We start from the raw sequence: 17,206 nt of genomic DNA, 5'->3' as shown, positions 1-17,206 counted from the left end.
CTGACTGAACTACAAACGTGAACGCGCATGAACATTAATCGTTCATCGTTTGACTCAGAAAGTGAACAATTTTTTCAAACGATTATCGTTTAACGATAATCGTTCAAAAAAATTGTTGTGTGTATGCAGCTTAAAACAGGTCATCTTTTGTGGATTTTCTTTTATCATGTACAGGTGATCTATTTTGCTAGGTCAGTAATTATCCCACCTGCATCCACAGACCGACATCCTCAAAACATGACCTGTTTGGAAAGGTTGAGAACCACTGATCTAAAAGGTATAGCCAATGGCATAACGTCTAATCAAAGTTCAAGATTCAAAAGACCAAAGCCAAAACCTCCATACACCAATGTCCTGTATTTGTCCAACATTGTACTGTAAATTTCAATGTAATACTGCCGGTATTACCTCCACCTCAGCTCAAACCTCGCACCTTAATCTCATCACCTCTAAAACTTACATCAGATGTTTCACAGAATCTATGGGGTGGGGGGATTACATTTTTTTTTGTGTGCCAGTTATTCATAAGCGCCCGTATGAGCAATTAAATTGTTACACACTCCTTAGGTGGTGAGCAGAAATGAGCGAAAAGTCTGACTTTTGAGTGCTCGCATCTAACCAAGACTTTAGACAGGTTAAGCCACTGGCACGATAAGTAAAGAGCACTCTCGTCCCATTGGAGCAACAATTGAATTGCCCTGTTGGGCGCCCATTACTTATAGGCACGCAAAAAACAATTGAATACCCCTTGTAATGCAAACATATAGGTGAGGCAGTGTTACTCAGAAAAGAATTCACTGAGTTAACTGGTCCTCGAAATCCTGCTGTCCCGGGACCTGATCTCTGTGTGTGGTATAAGGAGAGAGGACTATAAGGGTTCGATTCAATGCAAATTGATTAACGCCAGGAAGGAGCTCCCATGGCTATTCAGTTCAGCGCGCTGTTAAGCCCGACTAAGGATTTCTTCTCGCATACCTCCTGCGATGTGAGCAGAAATCCAACAAATCTAATGGCGCGATGCTGGGCAGTTTAGTCTGAGAATGCCGGTTCTCGCGACTAAACACCATGTTAAAGGCACGAGAATGGCCATTCGCCGACATAACAGCGATGCTATTCAATTCGCGTTAAATTGCATCGAGCCCTAAGTGTATCTAAAAACAATTTTATTAATTTACAATAGGCAAGTGATAAATTACCACTTAGTGGCGTTTCTCTAATATTAGAATGTCAGCTTCTCAGCCACTAGCGTGCAAGCTGATCTTGTCTTCTACTACCCTTCTCTTAAAACCATTGAGGCCCGTATTCAATTTGAGGCGAAAAGTCCGGATCTGCGATACTTTTTCGCCAATGACGTCATTTTCGCCTGTTTTGCTTTTACCCCGTATTCAATTTGAAAGACTTTCCGCCTAGGCGGAAAGTCAATGCAATGTAATAGGCGAAAAAGTTTCACCTATGAATAGCAGGCAGAAAAAAGTGCAGAATTGGGGTTTTGGGGTGCAGCGTTGTGGAAACCCCCCTGCAGCCTTCAGACAGTCCCCCGAGGTAAACTGTGTCAAAAAATGTTAAAAAAAAAAACACTTTCATTTCGGGGGCGAAAAAAAAAATGTTGGGGGACAAAGTTAAAAACTAGAGAACTTGACTCTGGGGGGGGGGGGGTCCCCAAGTATGCCCCAAGTGTTTTTTTGATTGCAGGTGTTTGCGGCAGGTGGATTTTTCGCGATTTTTTTAAACTTCACTTTAGCAACTTTTAAATATGCTGACCCCCATTTTCAAGTACCCCAAATTTGCTGGGATGACTTATTTTCTGGGAAAAATACTCCTGAATACTATTCTACACCACGTATAGGAAAACGCTATTTAGCAGCTATTGAGCCTGTTTAAAAACACCAAATACCTTCAGCAAGACAAATCAGGGGGTACCATAGCTAACCCCCATGTCAGAGCATCTTTTGGGGATGTCAAGCTGATTTCCCCAAATCTGACAGTACTTTCCGCCTGTTCAAGTTTCGCCAGGTCCCATTTGCGCGTACTTTCAAATTGAATACGGGGTAAAGCAGGCACGCGCGCGATACTTTTCCGTCTACAAATACAGGCGAAGTAGGCGAAAAGTCCGGGACGCGAAAAAGTATCGCGGCTTGGCTCAAATTGAATACGGCTCTAAGTGTCAGATCCCAGAAACTAAGCTAAAATGTGTATTTTTATGAAATGCATAAAAATATGAACTGCCAAATATATATATACTTTTGAAGTTCAAGTTTTTCTTGGTGAACTAAAACATTTTGATAGCTTGCCAGACACTTTTCTCCCTGGCATCCATTGCCTAATATATTGTATAAACATTTCTAGTTGCCTAAATTGGATGAATATCTGCATCCTGCAACTACAGTCCAAGTACCATAGATCATGTTCATGTGCTGTGACATCAGGGCTTGTTTCAGAGCCGCTCGCTCTGAATCAGGGCCGGCCTTCTGTTTTTTTTAGAGCGGCCTCCTGGCCGTTTGCATAGCTGTGGGTGACCACCCACAGCCATAGCGAGTGGCCAGGAAGATGGTCGCGATGGTCAAGACCATCGCGGCCATCGGGCTTGCGACGAGACCCTTGTGGCAGGGTCTCGTTGCCTCAAGCCCTAGAGTGCTTTCGGCTCTAACAGAGCCGAAAGCACTCCCACTGACATCACTTGTGGGGCCGGCCCCAGATGGTAGGCGTTCCCATGGGAACGCCTCCGTCTGGGCAGCCACACCCCCGGCCTGCCCACCAAAGGGGGTGTGCTGTCACTCACCATCAACAGCACGCCCCCTTTGGTACGAGACCAGGAGCGACGGATTGCCCGTCGCTATCCGGGTCTCGCGCATGCGCACGACGGAGCCGGCTCCGTAGTGCACATGCGCTCGCGAGCGGGTCTGAATCAGGCCCTCAGTGTGCACTCCCATAAGAGGCGAGGCCATTATTAGCAGGGGATTTTACTATGAAATAGAGCAGTTATATGCAAATCCTCAGATGCTAGTGTTCTATGGCCATATGAGTTGTTTAGTTTGTCTAGGACATGAGGCTTGCACCAGAAGAGGTAAGATGAATAAACAATAATATTGAGGTCCCCTCTGATATATTGTAATACAAAATGTCTCATTGCACAGCCCATTTTTATCTAATTTTCTTTGTCTTTTAACAGATTCCAAAAGTCACTGTTTTCTTATATTATACAGACTGTAAATCGCAGGACATTCCTCATCCGAAAATGCCAGAGATTAAGGTTACCCCTTTAGGTAAGAATCTTATCTCATTTGTCTTAAAAAAATAAAAAAAAATAGATTTTAGTACATTTTAATAAGTGCCATTCAGTGACCAGGTGCCACCGTTTCAGTGCTTTGGTTTAATTGAATTAACTAGTGTGGAAGAAAAGGTATTGTTTTCCTGACTGTAACATGACCTTTAACCTGAAAGAAATCTCCCCTAAATATAGATAATCCCCATAGATTTAGAAGATGCACAGGCAATTAATTTACTTAAGTGTAGGTTGTATCAACAATGAGCACAAGATATTTATTGCGATAATTATAATGCTGCACAACTACTAAAATATGCACATGCATGACAAATACTGTGCATCATACAGTAATTACATTAGTGAGAAAAGCAGAGCCGTAACCCAGTGCCAGAGAGAGCATTGGCGCCCCCCCCCACACACACACACACATTTTTTAAATAGGGACATAAGATAGTGGACCTGAAAAAGGTCCATGCCCTCATGGGGAAGGGCCAGGGAAGAGATAGGGGAGGCCAGGAGATGCTGGGGATAAAAGAAGAGGAAGCTACAAGTGAGAATGATAATAAACAGGAAAATTGACAGGCCCAAACAGCACCCCCTGCGGTGCCCTGTGCCATGGCACTGGTCACACTACCCTAGTTATGGCCCTGGAGAACAGTCATGTTTAATGTTTTTTTTTTCTCTCATGTTGTATAGCCAGCAAAGCCGGCACTTACAAGCCTCTACATGTACTTCTGCCGTGTTTACTAACTACATTGTCTTATGCTTTTGGCTAGCTTCTATGCTCTTCAACCATGTTCAAAACACAGTTGCTATCTAGATATTATTGTGTCTAATCCAAGAACCCAGCAGAGCCAGGTGCAACAAAATAAATGTCTGTCTGACAATATAATGGAACAAAGAAAAAAAACTGAATATACAAAGAAAAAGCTTAAATAATGTTTAGTAAGTTCTTGGAGTTCAAGTACGATGCAATAAATGAAAGTTTAATGTGGATAAACCCTTTTAAATAAGGGCAAAGACTTAAGGTGCCCACACACTGGACGACTCACCAAAGATGCAATTTCGTCAACTATTTCCCTTGAACTCCCCGGGCAACTCACCGGCACTCCTGGACAGACGATATCTTGCTAAACTGTGCAATGTGACTAACGACCTATCGTGCATCCTTAATGATTTCCAGTGCATCGTTAAGGAGATTGCCAGATCTTACCTGCAGTAGGTAAGATCTGGAGATACGACAAATGACCCATGTGACCGCTCATCGGATCATTCCCGGAAGCTGCGAGATTTGCATGTTTTTAAACAATGTATCGTATGGATACATCGTTTACGAACAAATCGTGCCGAAAATCTTCTAATGTGTGGGCACCTTTAGATCCTTGTGTTGTGTCTTCTGATGTTTCTCTCACTGTCTGCCAGGCGCTGGGCAGGATGTTGGACGCAGCTGTATCTTGGTGTCTATAGGAGGAAAGAATGTGATGCTGGATTGTGGGATGCACATGGGATACAATGATGACGTAAGCCCTTGATATTGGAGCTCTGTATTGTATGCACTTTGTAGTTGGTGTAGTTACATATCACTGTAGAGAGCAATGATGCTTTTAGTAATAACCTTAACATATTCTACTGTTTGTAACAGCGGCGGTTCCCGGACTTCTCATACATCACACAAAACGGACGTCTCACAGAGTTCCTGGACTGTGTTATTATCAGGTAACAGAGCGAGCACTTTATGAACGGCTTGATCTAGGAATTCGTACCTGTGTTTGTGTTTATTGGAATTCCTGCTCTGCTTTACATAATAAATTCTGCATATTTGTTATAGCCTATTTTATTGTGTAAATTATTATTGTTTACTGTTCCCCTAAATACTCAGGGGCAGATTCAATTAGCCGCGAGTTGAATCGTGCAGTCGGTTCCCCAGAGTAAAATGCGTGGAACTAGTCAGAGACCAGTGCAGCAGGTCGCCCTCTCGAGGTGTGAGCAGAAATGGGCATTAACTGCTGCCTCAGAATTACTCGCAGGTTGATCGAGAGTCTGTAATTGAATAGCTTGAGGGTGAAGGGAATAAAACAAAACAAAAACACATTGTGCTTATAGTCCCTTGGCTGATCAGTCATGAGGCCAAAAAACATTGAGCATGTGTAGTAAGAGTCTTCATCCTTGCCCTGAGAGCAGGGACATCCAGAGGTCATCATAACCATCTATATCGGGTAACCATGCATTCTCCTGCATTCAATGACTGGTGTATTTGCTCTTTGACTGAAGGAGCTCTCCAGGGGCAAAGCTGCTGAAGGCGAGAGTGGAGGATGATCGGTAAAACTTTTTCAGGGTCCCTTCATCGACACAACAATTTATAAATGTACCAGTAATAAAACTGATGGACATCAGTTGTCCATGTTCAGCCTTTGTAAAGTTAGCATTGTAATGGTCTATCTGTACGGCACTATATTTGCTGACAGTACAGAGAACTGTATAGTAATACAAATGCTATGCAAACTGCCCATGCACCTGAGTGTTGGGGACTGGATCTACACCTGACTTTAAGCCCATAAACAATACAATTTGTATGTCTTGGGTATTTTATTTATTCATTTATTACTGGTTATTTATATAGCGCACACATATTCCATAGCACTTTACAGAGAATATTTGGCCATTCACATGGGTATTCACATCTCAGCGTTTATGGGCACCTTAAAAAAAAAAAAAAAAAAAGTGAATGTCTCCATCAACATATATTTATTAAGGTAATTGATGAGAGATGCGGGTAGATTTACAAAAACATATAGCTGGGTGCTATATTTTTCAAAATATTCTGATTAAACATCCCATATCTAACATACAACAAAAGGCTGTACAGCACATTTCCCTCTTCACTAAAGCTATATATTTTTGCTCAGTTATCACAGCAGCAATATGCAGTATTGTGAATTAATTTGATGCTGTATCGCACCAGATTTACAGACAATACACTTTTTTCCCATTTTTAATGATTTTATTTTTTTTTGCAGTGGAATAGTTTTTTTCTTTTTTTTTTTTTAAAGCACTAATGGATTGTGTAACTGTAGAACTTGTGTTCTATGATAAGAGATGTATGTCTTTACCAGCCACTTTCACCTGGACCACTGTGGAGCGTTGCCATACATGAGCGAGATGGTTGGCTTTGATGGACCCATTTACATGACTCACCCCACTAAAGCCATCTGTCCCATCTTGCTGGAGGATTATAGGAAGATCACTGTAGACAAGAAAGGGGAAACAAACTTCTTCACATCCCAGATGATTAAAGACTGTATGAAGAAAGTGGTGGCTGTTAATCTTCATCAAACTGTCCAGGTGAGAGAGAAGCTGAGAGAGGAACATGCTCCCTGCGGGGCTATTTCCAGCTGGTAAATGTAACTTGTGAATACGCTTGCCACGCCTGGCAAAAACTACCCTCTGCTCTAGGGGCACCATAGCTTCCTTCCATCTTGTGTCCTAGACCTTTGCTTTAGTCTCTGGATTGCTTTTTAAAACACAAATTAGTCCATTCATATCCTACTAATATTTGTTCTTAAATGTCCTTAATAATTTTTTCCTCTCGTTCTTCTTCTGATTTTTCAGGTTGATGATGAGTTGGAAATTAAGGCCTACTACGCTGGGCACGTCCTGGGAGCTGCCATGTTTCAGATTAAAGTAGGCTCTGAGTCTGTGGTATATACTGTGAGTATACTGCACTGGATTCTGGCACAGTACAGGACTCGTACTTGGTTTGGTAATAATAAGCAGTGCTTTTATTTGCTCACTGTAGGGATTTGGGGCCTGATTCAGAGCCAGATGCAATTAGCGCTCACTCGTCCAGAAAATAGGGGTGGCTATTCAAATCAACCGTTCGCTCTTTGCGGTCTTCCCCCGTTACCACCCACATTCGCCTCTTTCTGTCACTCAAATTATCAGGCATTCGCTATTTTGCGAGCACATGAATTTCGACCGCACTGACTGGTTCGCGCATGCGTATAACGATCCGTACGCATGCGCAGTTGGGCAAACATCGCTTGGAGCGAACGAGCAGCCGGTTACGAGCGGCTCTGAATCAGGCCCTTGGTTTGGTAATAAGCAGTGCTTTTATTTGCCCGCTGTAGGGATTTGGTTTGTTAATAAGCAGTGCTTTTATTTGCTAGCTGTAGGGATTTGGTTTGGTAATAAGCAGTGCTTTTATTTGCTGGCTGTAGGGTTTATGCCATTGCGCTATGGCAGTCACCCAATCCGCTTTACCGAATTACTGCATTGTGTGTTCATTTACACTTCTCCAAGGTGTACAAACAATGGGGAGATACTACTGCACAGACCATACATAACTTTGTTATCCCTGTTAATGTTTGATAATATCCCGAAAATTCTTCCAGGGAGCTACTCCATAGAATATATAGAGCTTTCTTTGTCCAGTGCCAGTTATTGCGATGAAAGTTGTACTGTGTTCAATGTATGTGCTCTTACTTTTGCTTTCTTCCAGGGTGATTACAACATGACCCCAGATCGTCACTTAGGGTAGGCTCTTCATTACAAATGTCACTCTAATGACTGATTGTTGCTGAGCTATGAGTGATCCTAACAACAATGATGAGCCACAGTGATGTTGGAGAAAGCTTTAATATGCTGCTGTTCCAAATTGTTAATTTGTTTGCACCAGAGGATGGATTGCACAGATCTCTGCTATTTCACTGTTTTACAGTATTTTCCTTTAAAAGTTAAATATATCGGAGGGTCCCAAACTCCACCATTACAGTCCACATTTTAAGGATATCCATGCTTGAGCATAGGTCATTTAATTAGTATTTCAGTCAATTTGATTTAACCCTCTAGACCCAAGCATGGATAGCCTTAAAACCTGGTCTGTAATAGCAGAGATTAGGAACCTCTCCTGTATATCATTCTGCAAGGGATTTAAATTGATGTTGAACAGAGAGAATGATTTGCTTTTGTCAATATTAATAGCAGGTGCTGTGTGGCTTGTTCTGTTTGGATCAAGTTAATATCCTATCCTCCATAGATCGCAATGGGACAGGGCCCTCTATTGGTCATATTATAATGAAAAAACATATTTAGTCATTCTCAAGCAACAACTTTTTCTATGTATTTTTATTTTTCTTTGTTCTAAACCAATTCTTTGACTTCAGTAACACGTGAGTGTAACCTGACACTTAAATGGTGGTGTAACTATTAATAGAAATACTACAGAAGTGAGGAGCATAACAAATCTATGCATACAAATACATTTTGAATTACACAACATAAGGTTTTCATTTAAATTTCCTTAATCTTCTGCTGAACGTATTCGTAAATGTTTTTTTTTTGTTTTTTTATTTAGTCCAGTTTTCATCAAGAGGCTTGGCAGGAGCTTACTCTTCAAAGTTGTTACTCTTGTTTTTCAATTATTTAGAGCTGCATGGATTGACAAATGTCGCCCTGACCTGCTAATCACCGAATCCACATACGCAACCACAATCAGAGACTCTAAACGTTGCCGTGAGAGGGATTTCCTGAAGAAGGTCCACGAGAGCGTGGAAAAGGGTGGAAAGGTACGAAAACATTTTATATAGCCTCTTCAGTGTAACCTTTTCCTTCTGATTTAAAGAATAAATACAGGCATTATGTCTATGTATGTGTTTATGTGCGGATGTACATATTATGTATGCTCAGCACAGATTGCTGGATTACACATGGTACTATGTCAAGTGAATTAATAGAAAAAACTTTGTATGTAGAACTTTGACAAATGACTGAAAGTGTACTGACCTAGGACAAAGTGTTTAATTTCACAGCCATACTGTATTTTACGTGTGTGTGTGTGTGTTAATAATTTATGCAAATTTATTTTTGGTGGAGTATAAAAATCCAGACCGTAAAGATCACTTACCTGGGGTCTGGTAATCTGGTCATCCTATGTCTTGCTTGCACCTACCACTGCTCAGTATGCTTACAGCACCTACCGACAAAGGCAGTGTCACTCATTGTCTGCTGCACTCTCTTGCACAAGATTTTAAAGAACCCTAATTTTAAGGGGCTGGATATTAGGATATCCTTCTATTATTCCAGATTAACATTCTCTTTTATACATAAAACCGTTTAATTTGCAATTGTGTAATAAATATGCTCTAAAGTTTGGTAAATATACTATTGTATTGTATTGTTCTGGGATGTGTCTCATAGTGCTCCCTGTTTTCTCCTGGTAGGTTCTCATTCCTGTATTTGCTCTGGGGAGGGCCCAGGAACTCTGCATCTTACTGGAAACTTTCTGGTAACACTATCCTGTGTCTCATTGTATATGTGCTGCTGTCATTATAATACAAGTTACATTAGTGCGGATGGGTGGAGATATTCAGATATGACTTTGTATTTGTTTAACATATACCTGTCCTCTAGAAAGTGTGGCGACAGCCTTTGTGTGAGTTTAACTGTTAAGGACGGGTTGGGTATGGGATCCCTGCGGTCGAGATGCTGCTGGTCAGAATACAGACAGCTGCATCCCAACAGTAAGAATCCCGACTCCCTTAAGGTAGGTACCCTAACACTAAAAATAACTTTAAGAAAAAATGACACAAAAACCTAATATTGCACTATTGTACTGAGCGAAATAGATGAATAAATACTGTGTGAGCAACCTTTAAAGCATAAAAAACAAAATTTAATAAGCACAATATGCAGTCTAAAATGTATCCAGCAAGCACATGTAGTTCAATCATACAAATGACATTTGGCCTATAATAGAAGGCGTATATGTGGGGTAAGTTTTAAAACATCAGAGGATAGGATCAGTCCATGTTGCAACAAACACTGTATATCTATGAAGCGTAGGATCCAAGTATAGTTACCGGGTACCGCTCAGTCCTTTAGGGTGTAGTTGATAAAGTCCAGGAGGGTTGGAATAACATGCAGCCTGTGCAGTCCCTTGGCTGTGAGATACTCCCAATCAAACAGGTTCCAGAGTGGCTTATCTTACATTTATCCGGTGGTTTTTAGTTGAAATAAAGTCTCTTCCCAAAGATGGATTACAGTGGGTGGTCCAGCAAATAAGAAACAATCCTCTGGTGGCGCGCCGGACGCGTTTCCCTGTCCCTTTTAAAAAGCTGTCTGCGACAGTAAAACGCATCAGGCCCACCACCAGAGGATTGTTTATTTGCTGGACCACCCACAGTAATCCATCTTTGGGAAGAGATACCGGATAAATGTAAGATAAGCCACTCTGGAACCTGTTTGATTAGGAGTATCTCACAGCCAAGGGACTGCACAGGCTGCATGTTATTCCAACCCTGCTGGACTTTATAAGCTACACCCTAAAGGACTGAGCGGCACCCGGTAACTATACTTGGATCCTACGCTTCATAGATATACAGTGTTTGTTGCAACATGGACTGATCCTATCCTCTGTTTTAAAACTTACCCCACATATACGCCTTCTATTATAGGCCAAATGTCATTTGTATGATTGAACTACATGTGGTTGCTGGATACATTTTAGACTGCATATTGTGCTTATTAAATTTTGTTTTTTATGCGTTAATGGTTGCTCACACAGTATTTATTCATCTATTTCGCTTAGTACAACATTAGATTTTTGCGCCGTTTTTTCTAAAAGTTATTTTTAGTTTTCTGCTGTTGATATTATTCCCCTGGGGGACTACCCAGCACATATGGCAGCACCTTCAATTTTATATATAATTTTAGTATATATGTTTTATTGATTTTTATTACAATTGGTTCTTTGATAATCTATATATCCTACACAGGGATTGGTTGCAGGCAGCACCTCACCATTTTGTGTTTTTTTTTTTTTTACACTTTTCACTATTTCCAAGCTCCCTAACCCTCCCTCCCCAGTGCCTAAACCTAATCTCCCCCCTCTAGTGCCTAAATCTAGCCACCGATACTTACCTTTGGGAGCCGGGGTCCCGACAATGGTATTTCAGCTGTTGGCATCCTGCACGCCGGGATGCTGAGTACGGTGTATTTATTTACTAGGAGAGTGTGACATCAATGGAGACCGAGTGCACATCTCATGTAACCAGTTCCTCATTCAAAATTATAAAGGAAAATTCTGATACTTAAAATTACAATTCAATTTCCTTGTATATGTTAGAAGAAGTGCATATAAATCACTTCACATTACTTTACAATCCCTCTTACAGTTCTTACATTTGTTCACATTTATTTAAGCCTCTTATTTGCACTTTTGTAAGCCTTAATGATTCTCTCTATCCTATCATCTACCTTGCCACCTTCCCCCCACACACACACACACACACCTGTGCTCTCTTTCATCTCTTTATTGCCTGTTTACATATACTAGGTATATTTTGCAATATTTATGTAAATGTATGATCACTATATGGTGCCTTAAAGATAAATGTTTATCATAATAATCACTAAGTAAAGCTTAGACCAGGTATCCACTTGCCGATATAAATGGATGATTGAACAATAACGTTATCGTTCAGTCATTCATTAATTGTGCAGTGGATATGCCGGCAATGACCAGCAATGCGCACTCCCGCTGGTCGTTTTCGGCATCGCTCATCTCCCGAACATGATGGTCAACCTGACGATATCGTCAGGTTGATCATGTTCGGGGGATGTGGGAGAATGCCTGCACTGAACGACATATCATAGTGGGCACTGCACTGTATAATGAACAATATCGTTATCGTTCAGTCCTTCATTGTCGGCAAGTGGATACCCTCCTTTAGAACAGCATGGGGTAACCAGACGTATTAATGCACGATCGGTTGTGGCCTACATGGACAGGAATCTATTGTAAAATGATTCTTCTGATGCAGGGAACGGATGAATTTGAAAGCCCCGATTTACTTCTCCACGGGTCTGACAGAGAAGGCGAACCACTACTACAAGCTATTTATTACCTGGACCAACCAGAAGATCAGGAAAACGTTTGTACAGAGGAACATGTTTGAGTTTAAGCACATAAAGGCTTTTGATCGGGCATTTGCAGACAACCCAGGACCTATGGTGAGGAAATAGCTTCTATTCTGCAGTAATATATTATTTATTACTGTGCTGTGTATCTTGTATTTACATTTCTTTGAAAATGAAAAACACATAATTGGGAATAAATGAACTGTGGGAGGTCTCTGTACATTACATTCTCCTCATTAATTGACTTTGTGTAATACATTTGTGATACAAATACAGTTACTTTTTAGAATGGTTTAACAGCAATGGTTACTATATGGAAATACAGTGAGATCACTCTCTCCATGTTCTGAACTGATTCTTCATAGCAAATCAATAAATAGTGCTTAGATCTAGTTTGTGTAACCAGAACAGACCTGTTAAATGCTTTGTGTTTTGCAGGTGGTTTTTGCAACTCCGGGGATGTTACACGCTGGTCAGTCTCTGCAGATATTCCGTAAATGGGCCGGCAATGAAAAGAATATGGTGAGATCAGTTTTGTAGTGTCCATAATGATACCTTCTATTACTGAACATACACAACACACGCTCTGCTGAGAAAATCTGTTCAGGAAGGGCCTCATTTACAGTTAGTAGCAAATCCAGTTATAGGGTGCACATCTGCACCTGGACCAATAGGGGCTGCTTCTGAGTTGGGAGGGAAGCAAAAAAAATAAAAGGTAATTCTGCACCTTGGAAAAACCATACTGCACAGCAAGGGGTGCCAACTGTTTTGGCATGCAGGGTAAATACTGGCTGCTGTTGCATGTAGCCCACAACTACTGGACAGCTTTACTTTTACATTGCAAGTTAGATTTCAGTTTGGACTCGCCCCTAACAAAACTAATGCCGCGCATCCACTACCTGATTTACATAGAGCGATTGCACGATTACGACATCGTAATCGCACAATCGTTCAGTAATCGGGAACACATCGGGGATGTAAATGACGGAAACAACCAGCGATACGTGCTCCCACTGGTCGTTTCCAACACCAATCATCGCCCGAACATGCTGGTCAACCTGACTATTACGTCAGGTTGAGCATGTTAGGGGATGGTTGATGTGCACCTTTACTCTCTGCACATTTTACATCTGCCCCACCTGCAGTAAAACATGGTTTTGCCCAGTTGTAAAGTTACACACACACACTGACACAATTTAAGTTTGCAAAACAACCATTTTCATTCATTTTGCTACAGTGCATTATTCTAACTGATGCTATAAATGTGTATAAAGCTAGTAATACCAAAGTTGTTCTTTTCTAAACCAGTTAGATTAAAGATAATAGTCCTGAAATACAAAGAGGAAATACATTTACTTTATTACATTTTTTTTAGTCTAATTCCTGATACTGCATGTCTAAGACAATATTGGAGTATATAGCTTTTTTGTGAATGGGTCTGACTTCTACATTTTTTTTTTTTTTTTGTTTAAATGCCAAAAACGAATTTTGCCCTATTTAATACAGGTACTTCTAATTATCATGTAGTGTAACTGAAAAGCTTTTATTGATTCATCTATTAGTTCATGTAAAGCAAAAAGCAGTAATGTAGTAATACTCAGCTGTCTCATTACAATTTGGCAGTGACTACATTTTATTATACATTCATAAACTATTGTAACCCAGTATTTCTTGTTACTTTTGTGCCAATACCTGCATTAAATTGGACTCTGTATTCTATAAAAATCTCCTTGTTTGTGCAACCCAGGTTAAGGCTTAGAGTAATATTCTGTATTAATAAGAATGTATATAAGGGTATATATTTCATATATTTACACACAAGGGGATTTAACTAGTTAAAGTTGGTAAAAGTATGTTGCATATATAAACATGTATGTGTTGCTACAAATATGTAAAAGGAAAAAAATTTGTAAAATATATATACATGATTTAATTAATGTATAATAGATATGTGATTCATGTATTTATATATGGGTTGATGTGGTGGTATTTTCTGTGGTGGGGATGTGCCCCAGTGTGTGGGATACACTATAGAGGAAGGGGGCAGAGTGATACACAAATCCCAATAAGAGGGGTCACTGGTGAAGACCACTGAGGTGGGTTAGACTCTGGTTAGGTCTAGCCAACACCTGGGTTTGACCTTTATTGCGGACACTATTACTGTCACTCCTCCAGCTGTCTCCTAGCCATCCTGACCCTTCCCAGCTCCCTATCCTCCACAGAGGAATACCTTGTACCGGATCGTGACAGCTCAGCTGTAATGGGAGACAAAGCGGCACCAGAGGGGAGAAACTATTCAGCCGCCTGGGAGGAGACAGCTGCATCTAGCCAAATTCAAGGGTCTGTCAGCTGAGCAGAGCCTGGATAGCAGAAGTCCCAGCTACTATAAGAGGTGGTGAGCACGTAGGAGATAGAAGATAAGGAGACTTATGTCTTACCTGGTTAAGTCCTTTTCTTCAAACTCCATAGGGGACACGGACCACGCTGGCGTTTGAAGCTGGGGTATAGGCAGGCAGATGCACTCTGGGCACCAAACAGTTAAATTTCTTAAGACCTGAGCAGCCCAGGCTCCTCCTCCCCTATACCCCAGCCCCAGACAGGCCAGTCAAGTTAGCAATCCCAAGGCAGGAGCGGAAAGAAGGAGACCAGCACACACACAAAAACAAGCATCCGAAGAGTTAGGGAAACCAGAAAACGAGGAGAAAATCCGCCAGCCAGGTGTGTCAGAGTGGGTGCACTGTGTCCCCTATGGAGTTCGAAGAAAAGGACTTAACCAGGTAAGACGTAAGTCTCCTTTTCTTCTTCACGTTCCATAGGGGACATAGGGACCACGCTGGGATGTCCCCAAGCAATTCCTCTAAGGGAGGGAACGCTCCTGAGCTGCACTGTACCTGTCGGCCAAAGGCCGCATAGGCGAAGGTATCAAATGCATAATAGTGGACAAAAGTGTGCAGATGACCACATGGCTGCTCCACAGAGGCGCCACGACGAGCCGCCCAAGAGGTACCAACTGACCTGGTGGCATGAGCAGTCACCACGGCCAGAGCAGGCGATTGGTTAAACAGAGCCACCTGGCCAAGGTCTGCTTCGTAGCCGGCCAGCCCCGCTTATGGAAACCATAGAGGATGAAAAGAGAATCGGACTTCTGGATATCCCTGGTACGTTATACATATCCGGAGAGCCCTCACAAAAATCTAAAGAGCCCTCCTCAGCCGAATGCTCTGGAGACTGAGAAGCCGGAACCACAATCTCCTGATTGAGGTGGAAACTACCTTCGGGAGGTAGCGTAGCCGAGTCCTAAGAACAGCCCGGTCCAAGTGAAAGACCAAAAAGAGAGCGACAATGCGCTCAAGTCTGACACTCTCCGAGCTGAAGCAATAGTCAGAATGAAAGTAGTCTTCCACGTGAGCCAATGAAGGCCCACCGAGTCCAAAGGCTCGAAGGGAGATGACTAAAGAGCCCAAAGCACCAGGGACAAGTCCCACGGAGCCACCGGAGCAACAAACTGAGGCTGCACGTGGAGAACTCCATGAAAGAAAATACGGACATCGTACATCAAGGCAATCTGTCTCTGAAAGGGAAACGCACTTTTAAGGATGACAGGCGAACACCCAAATCCAGACCCACCAGTAGAAATGAGAGGGATCTGGAATGAAAACCCCTGGAAGAACACCAGGAGCGGTGTGTACGCTAAACCCGATGATAACTAGCGGATGAGGGCTTCTGCGCATTCAGCATTGTACGAATGACTGATCGTGAAATTCCTTTAGCTCTCAAGACTAATGTCTCAAGAGCCACAACGTCAAAGTGAGGTGAGTCAGATCCGAGTGGAAGCATGGGCCCTGAGACACAAGATCCGGGCATGGAGGAAGAAGCAGTGGAGTGGCGATGGAGAGGCTCAAAAGATCTGGGTACCAAGCCCTCCGTGGCCAATCGGAAACTACCAAAATCGCAATGTAGCCTTCTAACTTTAATTTGCGGAGAACCCTCGACAGCAAGATCGGAGGGAATATGTATATGAGATTGCAAAGTCCACCAGAAAGGCTCCTGGGTTTCTGGTGCGAGACCCGTACCTTGTAGTTGTGCTGAGACGCCATCAGATCGATGTCCGACAGGCCCCAAAGATGAACTAGAGGCTGAAAGATGTCCGGATGAAGGGTCCACTCGCCTAATTGGGCATCCTGGTGACTTAGAAAGTCAGCTTCCCAATTCATGACGCTCCACCTAGTGAAGAATGCGACTCGCCTCCTTCATGGTGCCATGACTGCGAGTGCTGCCCTGATGATTTATTTAAGTGACGGCCGTTGCGATGTTAGACTGTACCTGGACTGGGAGAGGTCGAAGGAGTTGCTGAGCCTGAGAGTCCTGAAGATAGTTCAAAGTTCCAGGACCTTGATCATGAGGCGGCTTTCCTGAGCCGTCCATCGACTCTCAAAGGACTGCTGGCAGGTCACCTCGCCCCACCTGCGAAAACTGTCTGTGGTGAGGAGGACCCATTTCTGAATACAAAAGGGGCGACCCCTGTCCAAATAGTAGCTCTAGAGCCACCAAGCTAGGGAGAGACTAACCTTTTGATGGGATAAAATAAGTAGTATATTACTACAGCTGCAGATAGAGTATAGAGGATGTCAGAGCCACAAGTCAGCTCTTAAGTTTATTCTATGGATACTTGCTCTGCTGGCTTTATGATATATTATTAATCTGATCCAACTACTTTGCTGTATGAGACTATATTTAAACAAGTGGAAATGGATAACTGATATTTCAAGGGATTTCGGATTCGCTGTAACATTCTAGATTCCTGCATATTTTAAATTTACGGATCAATATATATTTCTATAATTCATATGTGGTATACATGTATTGTTTAGTTAAAATTTATGAATATATAAATATGTATAACTGTGTATTTAAAAGTTAAAGTATATAGCAAATATTTGTTATCGCCTAGGTATTACTTATTATAATTCATATATCTTTATATGAATCTTTTTTGTGAAATCTGTTTTTATTAAGAGTTCCAAA

At 41.9% G+C, this 17,206-nt stretch overlaps 1 protein-coding gene across 5 annotated transcripts in view; it reads left to right on the top strand.

Moving 5' to 3' along the window:
- The window catches only part of INTS11 (integrator complex subunit 11), a 52,369-nt gene that overhangs the window by 1,261 nt on the left and 33,902 nt on the right, over positions 1–17,206 (top strand). For 3 of the 5 annotated variants that reach the window (XM_088482255.1, XM_088482258.1, XM_088482257.1), the window contains exons 2-11: positions 3,170–3,263; positions 4,688–4,785; positions 4,908–4,981; positions 6,379–6,607; positions 6,875–6,973; positions 7,764–7,798; positions 8,691–8,829; positions 9,484–9,548; positions 12,085–12,274; positions 12,620–12,703. In XM_088482255.1, the coding sequence (XP_088338381.1) occupies positions 3,236–3,263; positions 4,688–4,785; positions 4,908–4,981; positions 6,379–6,607; positions 6,875–6,973; positions 7,764–7,798; positions 8,691–8,829; positions 9,484–9,548; positions 12,085–12,274; positions 12,620–12,703 (1,041 nt within the window). In that variant the 5' untranslated portion in view covers positions 3,170–3,235. The remainder of the gene's footprint in view (positions 1–3,169; positions 3,264–4,687; positions 4,786–4,907; positions 4,982–6,378; positions 6,608–6,874; positions 6,974–7,763; positions 7,799–8,690; positions 8,830–9,483; positions 9,549–12,084; positions 12,275–12,619; positions 12,704–17,206) is intronic. The other 2 variants (XM_088482259.1, XM_088482260.1) reach the window with 1 other exon arrangement.

This window comes from Taudactylus pleione, unplaced genomic scaffold (assembly GCF_031769625.1).
Source record: "Taudactylus pleione unplaced genomic scaffold, aTauple2 ptg000284l, whole genome shotgun sequence".
Lineage (NCBI taxonomy): Eukaryota > Metazoa > Chordata > Amphibia > Anura > Myobatrachidae > Taudactylus > Taudactylus pleione.
This window is presented reverse-complemented; position numbering and strand designations above follow the sequence as displayed.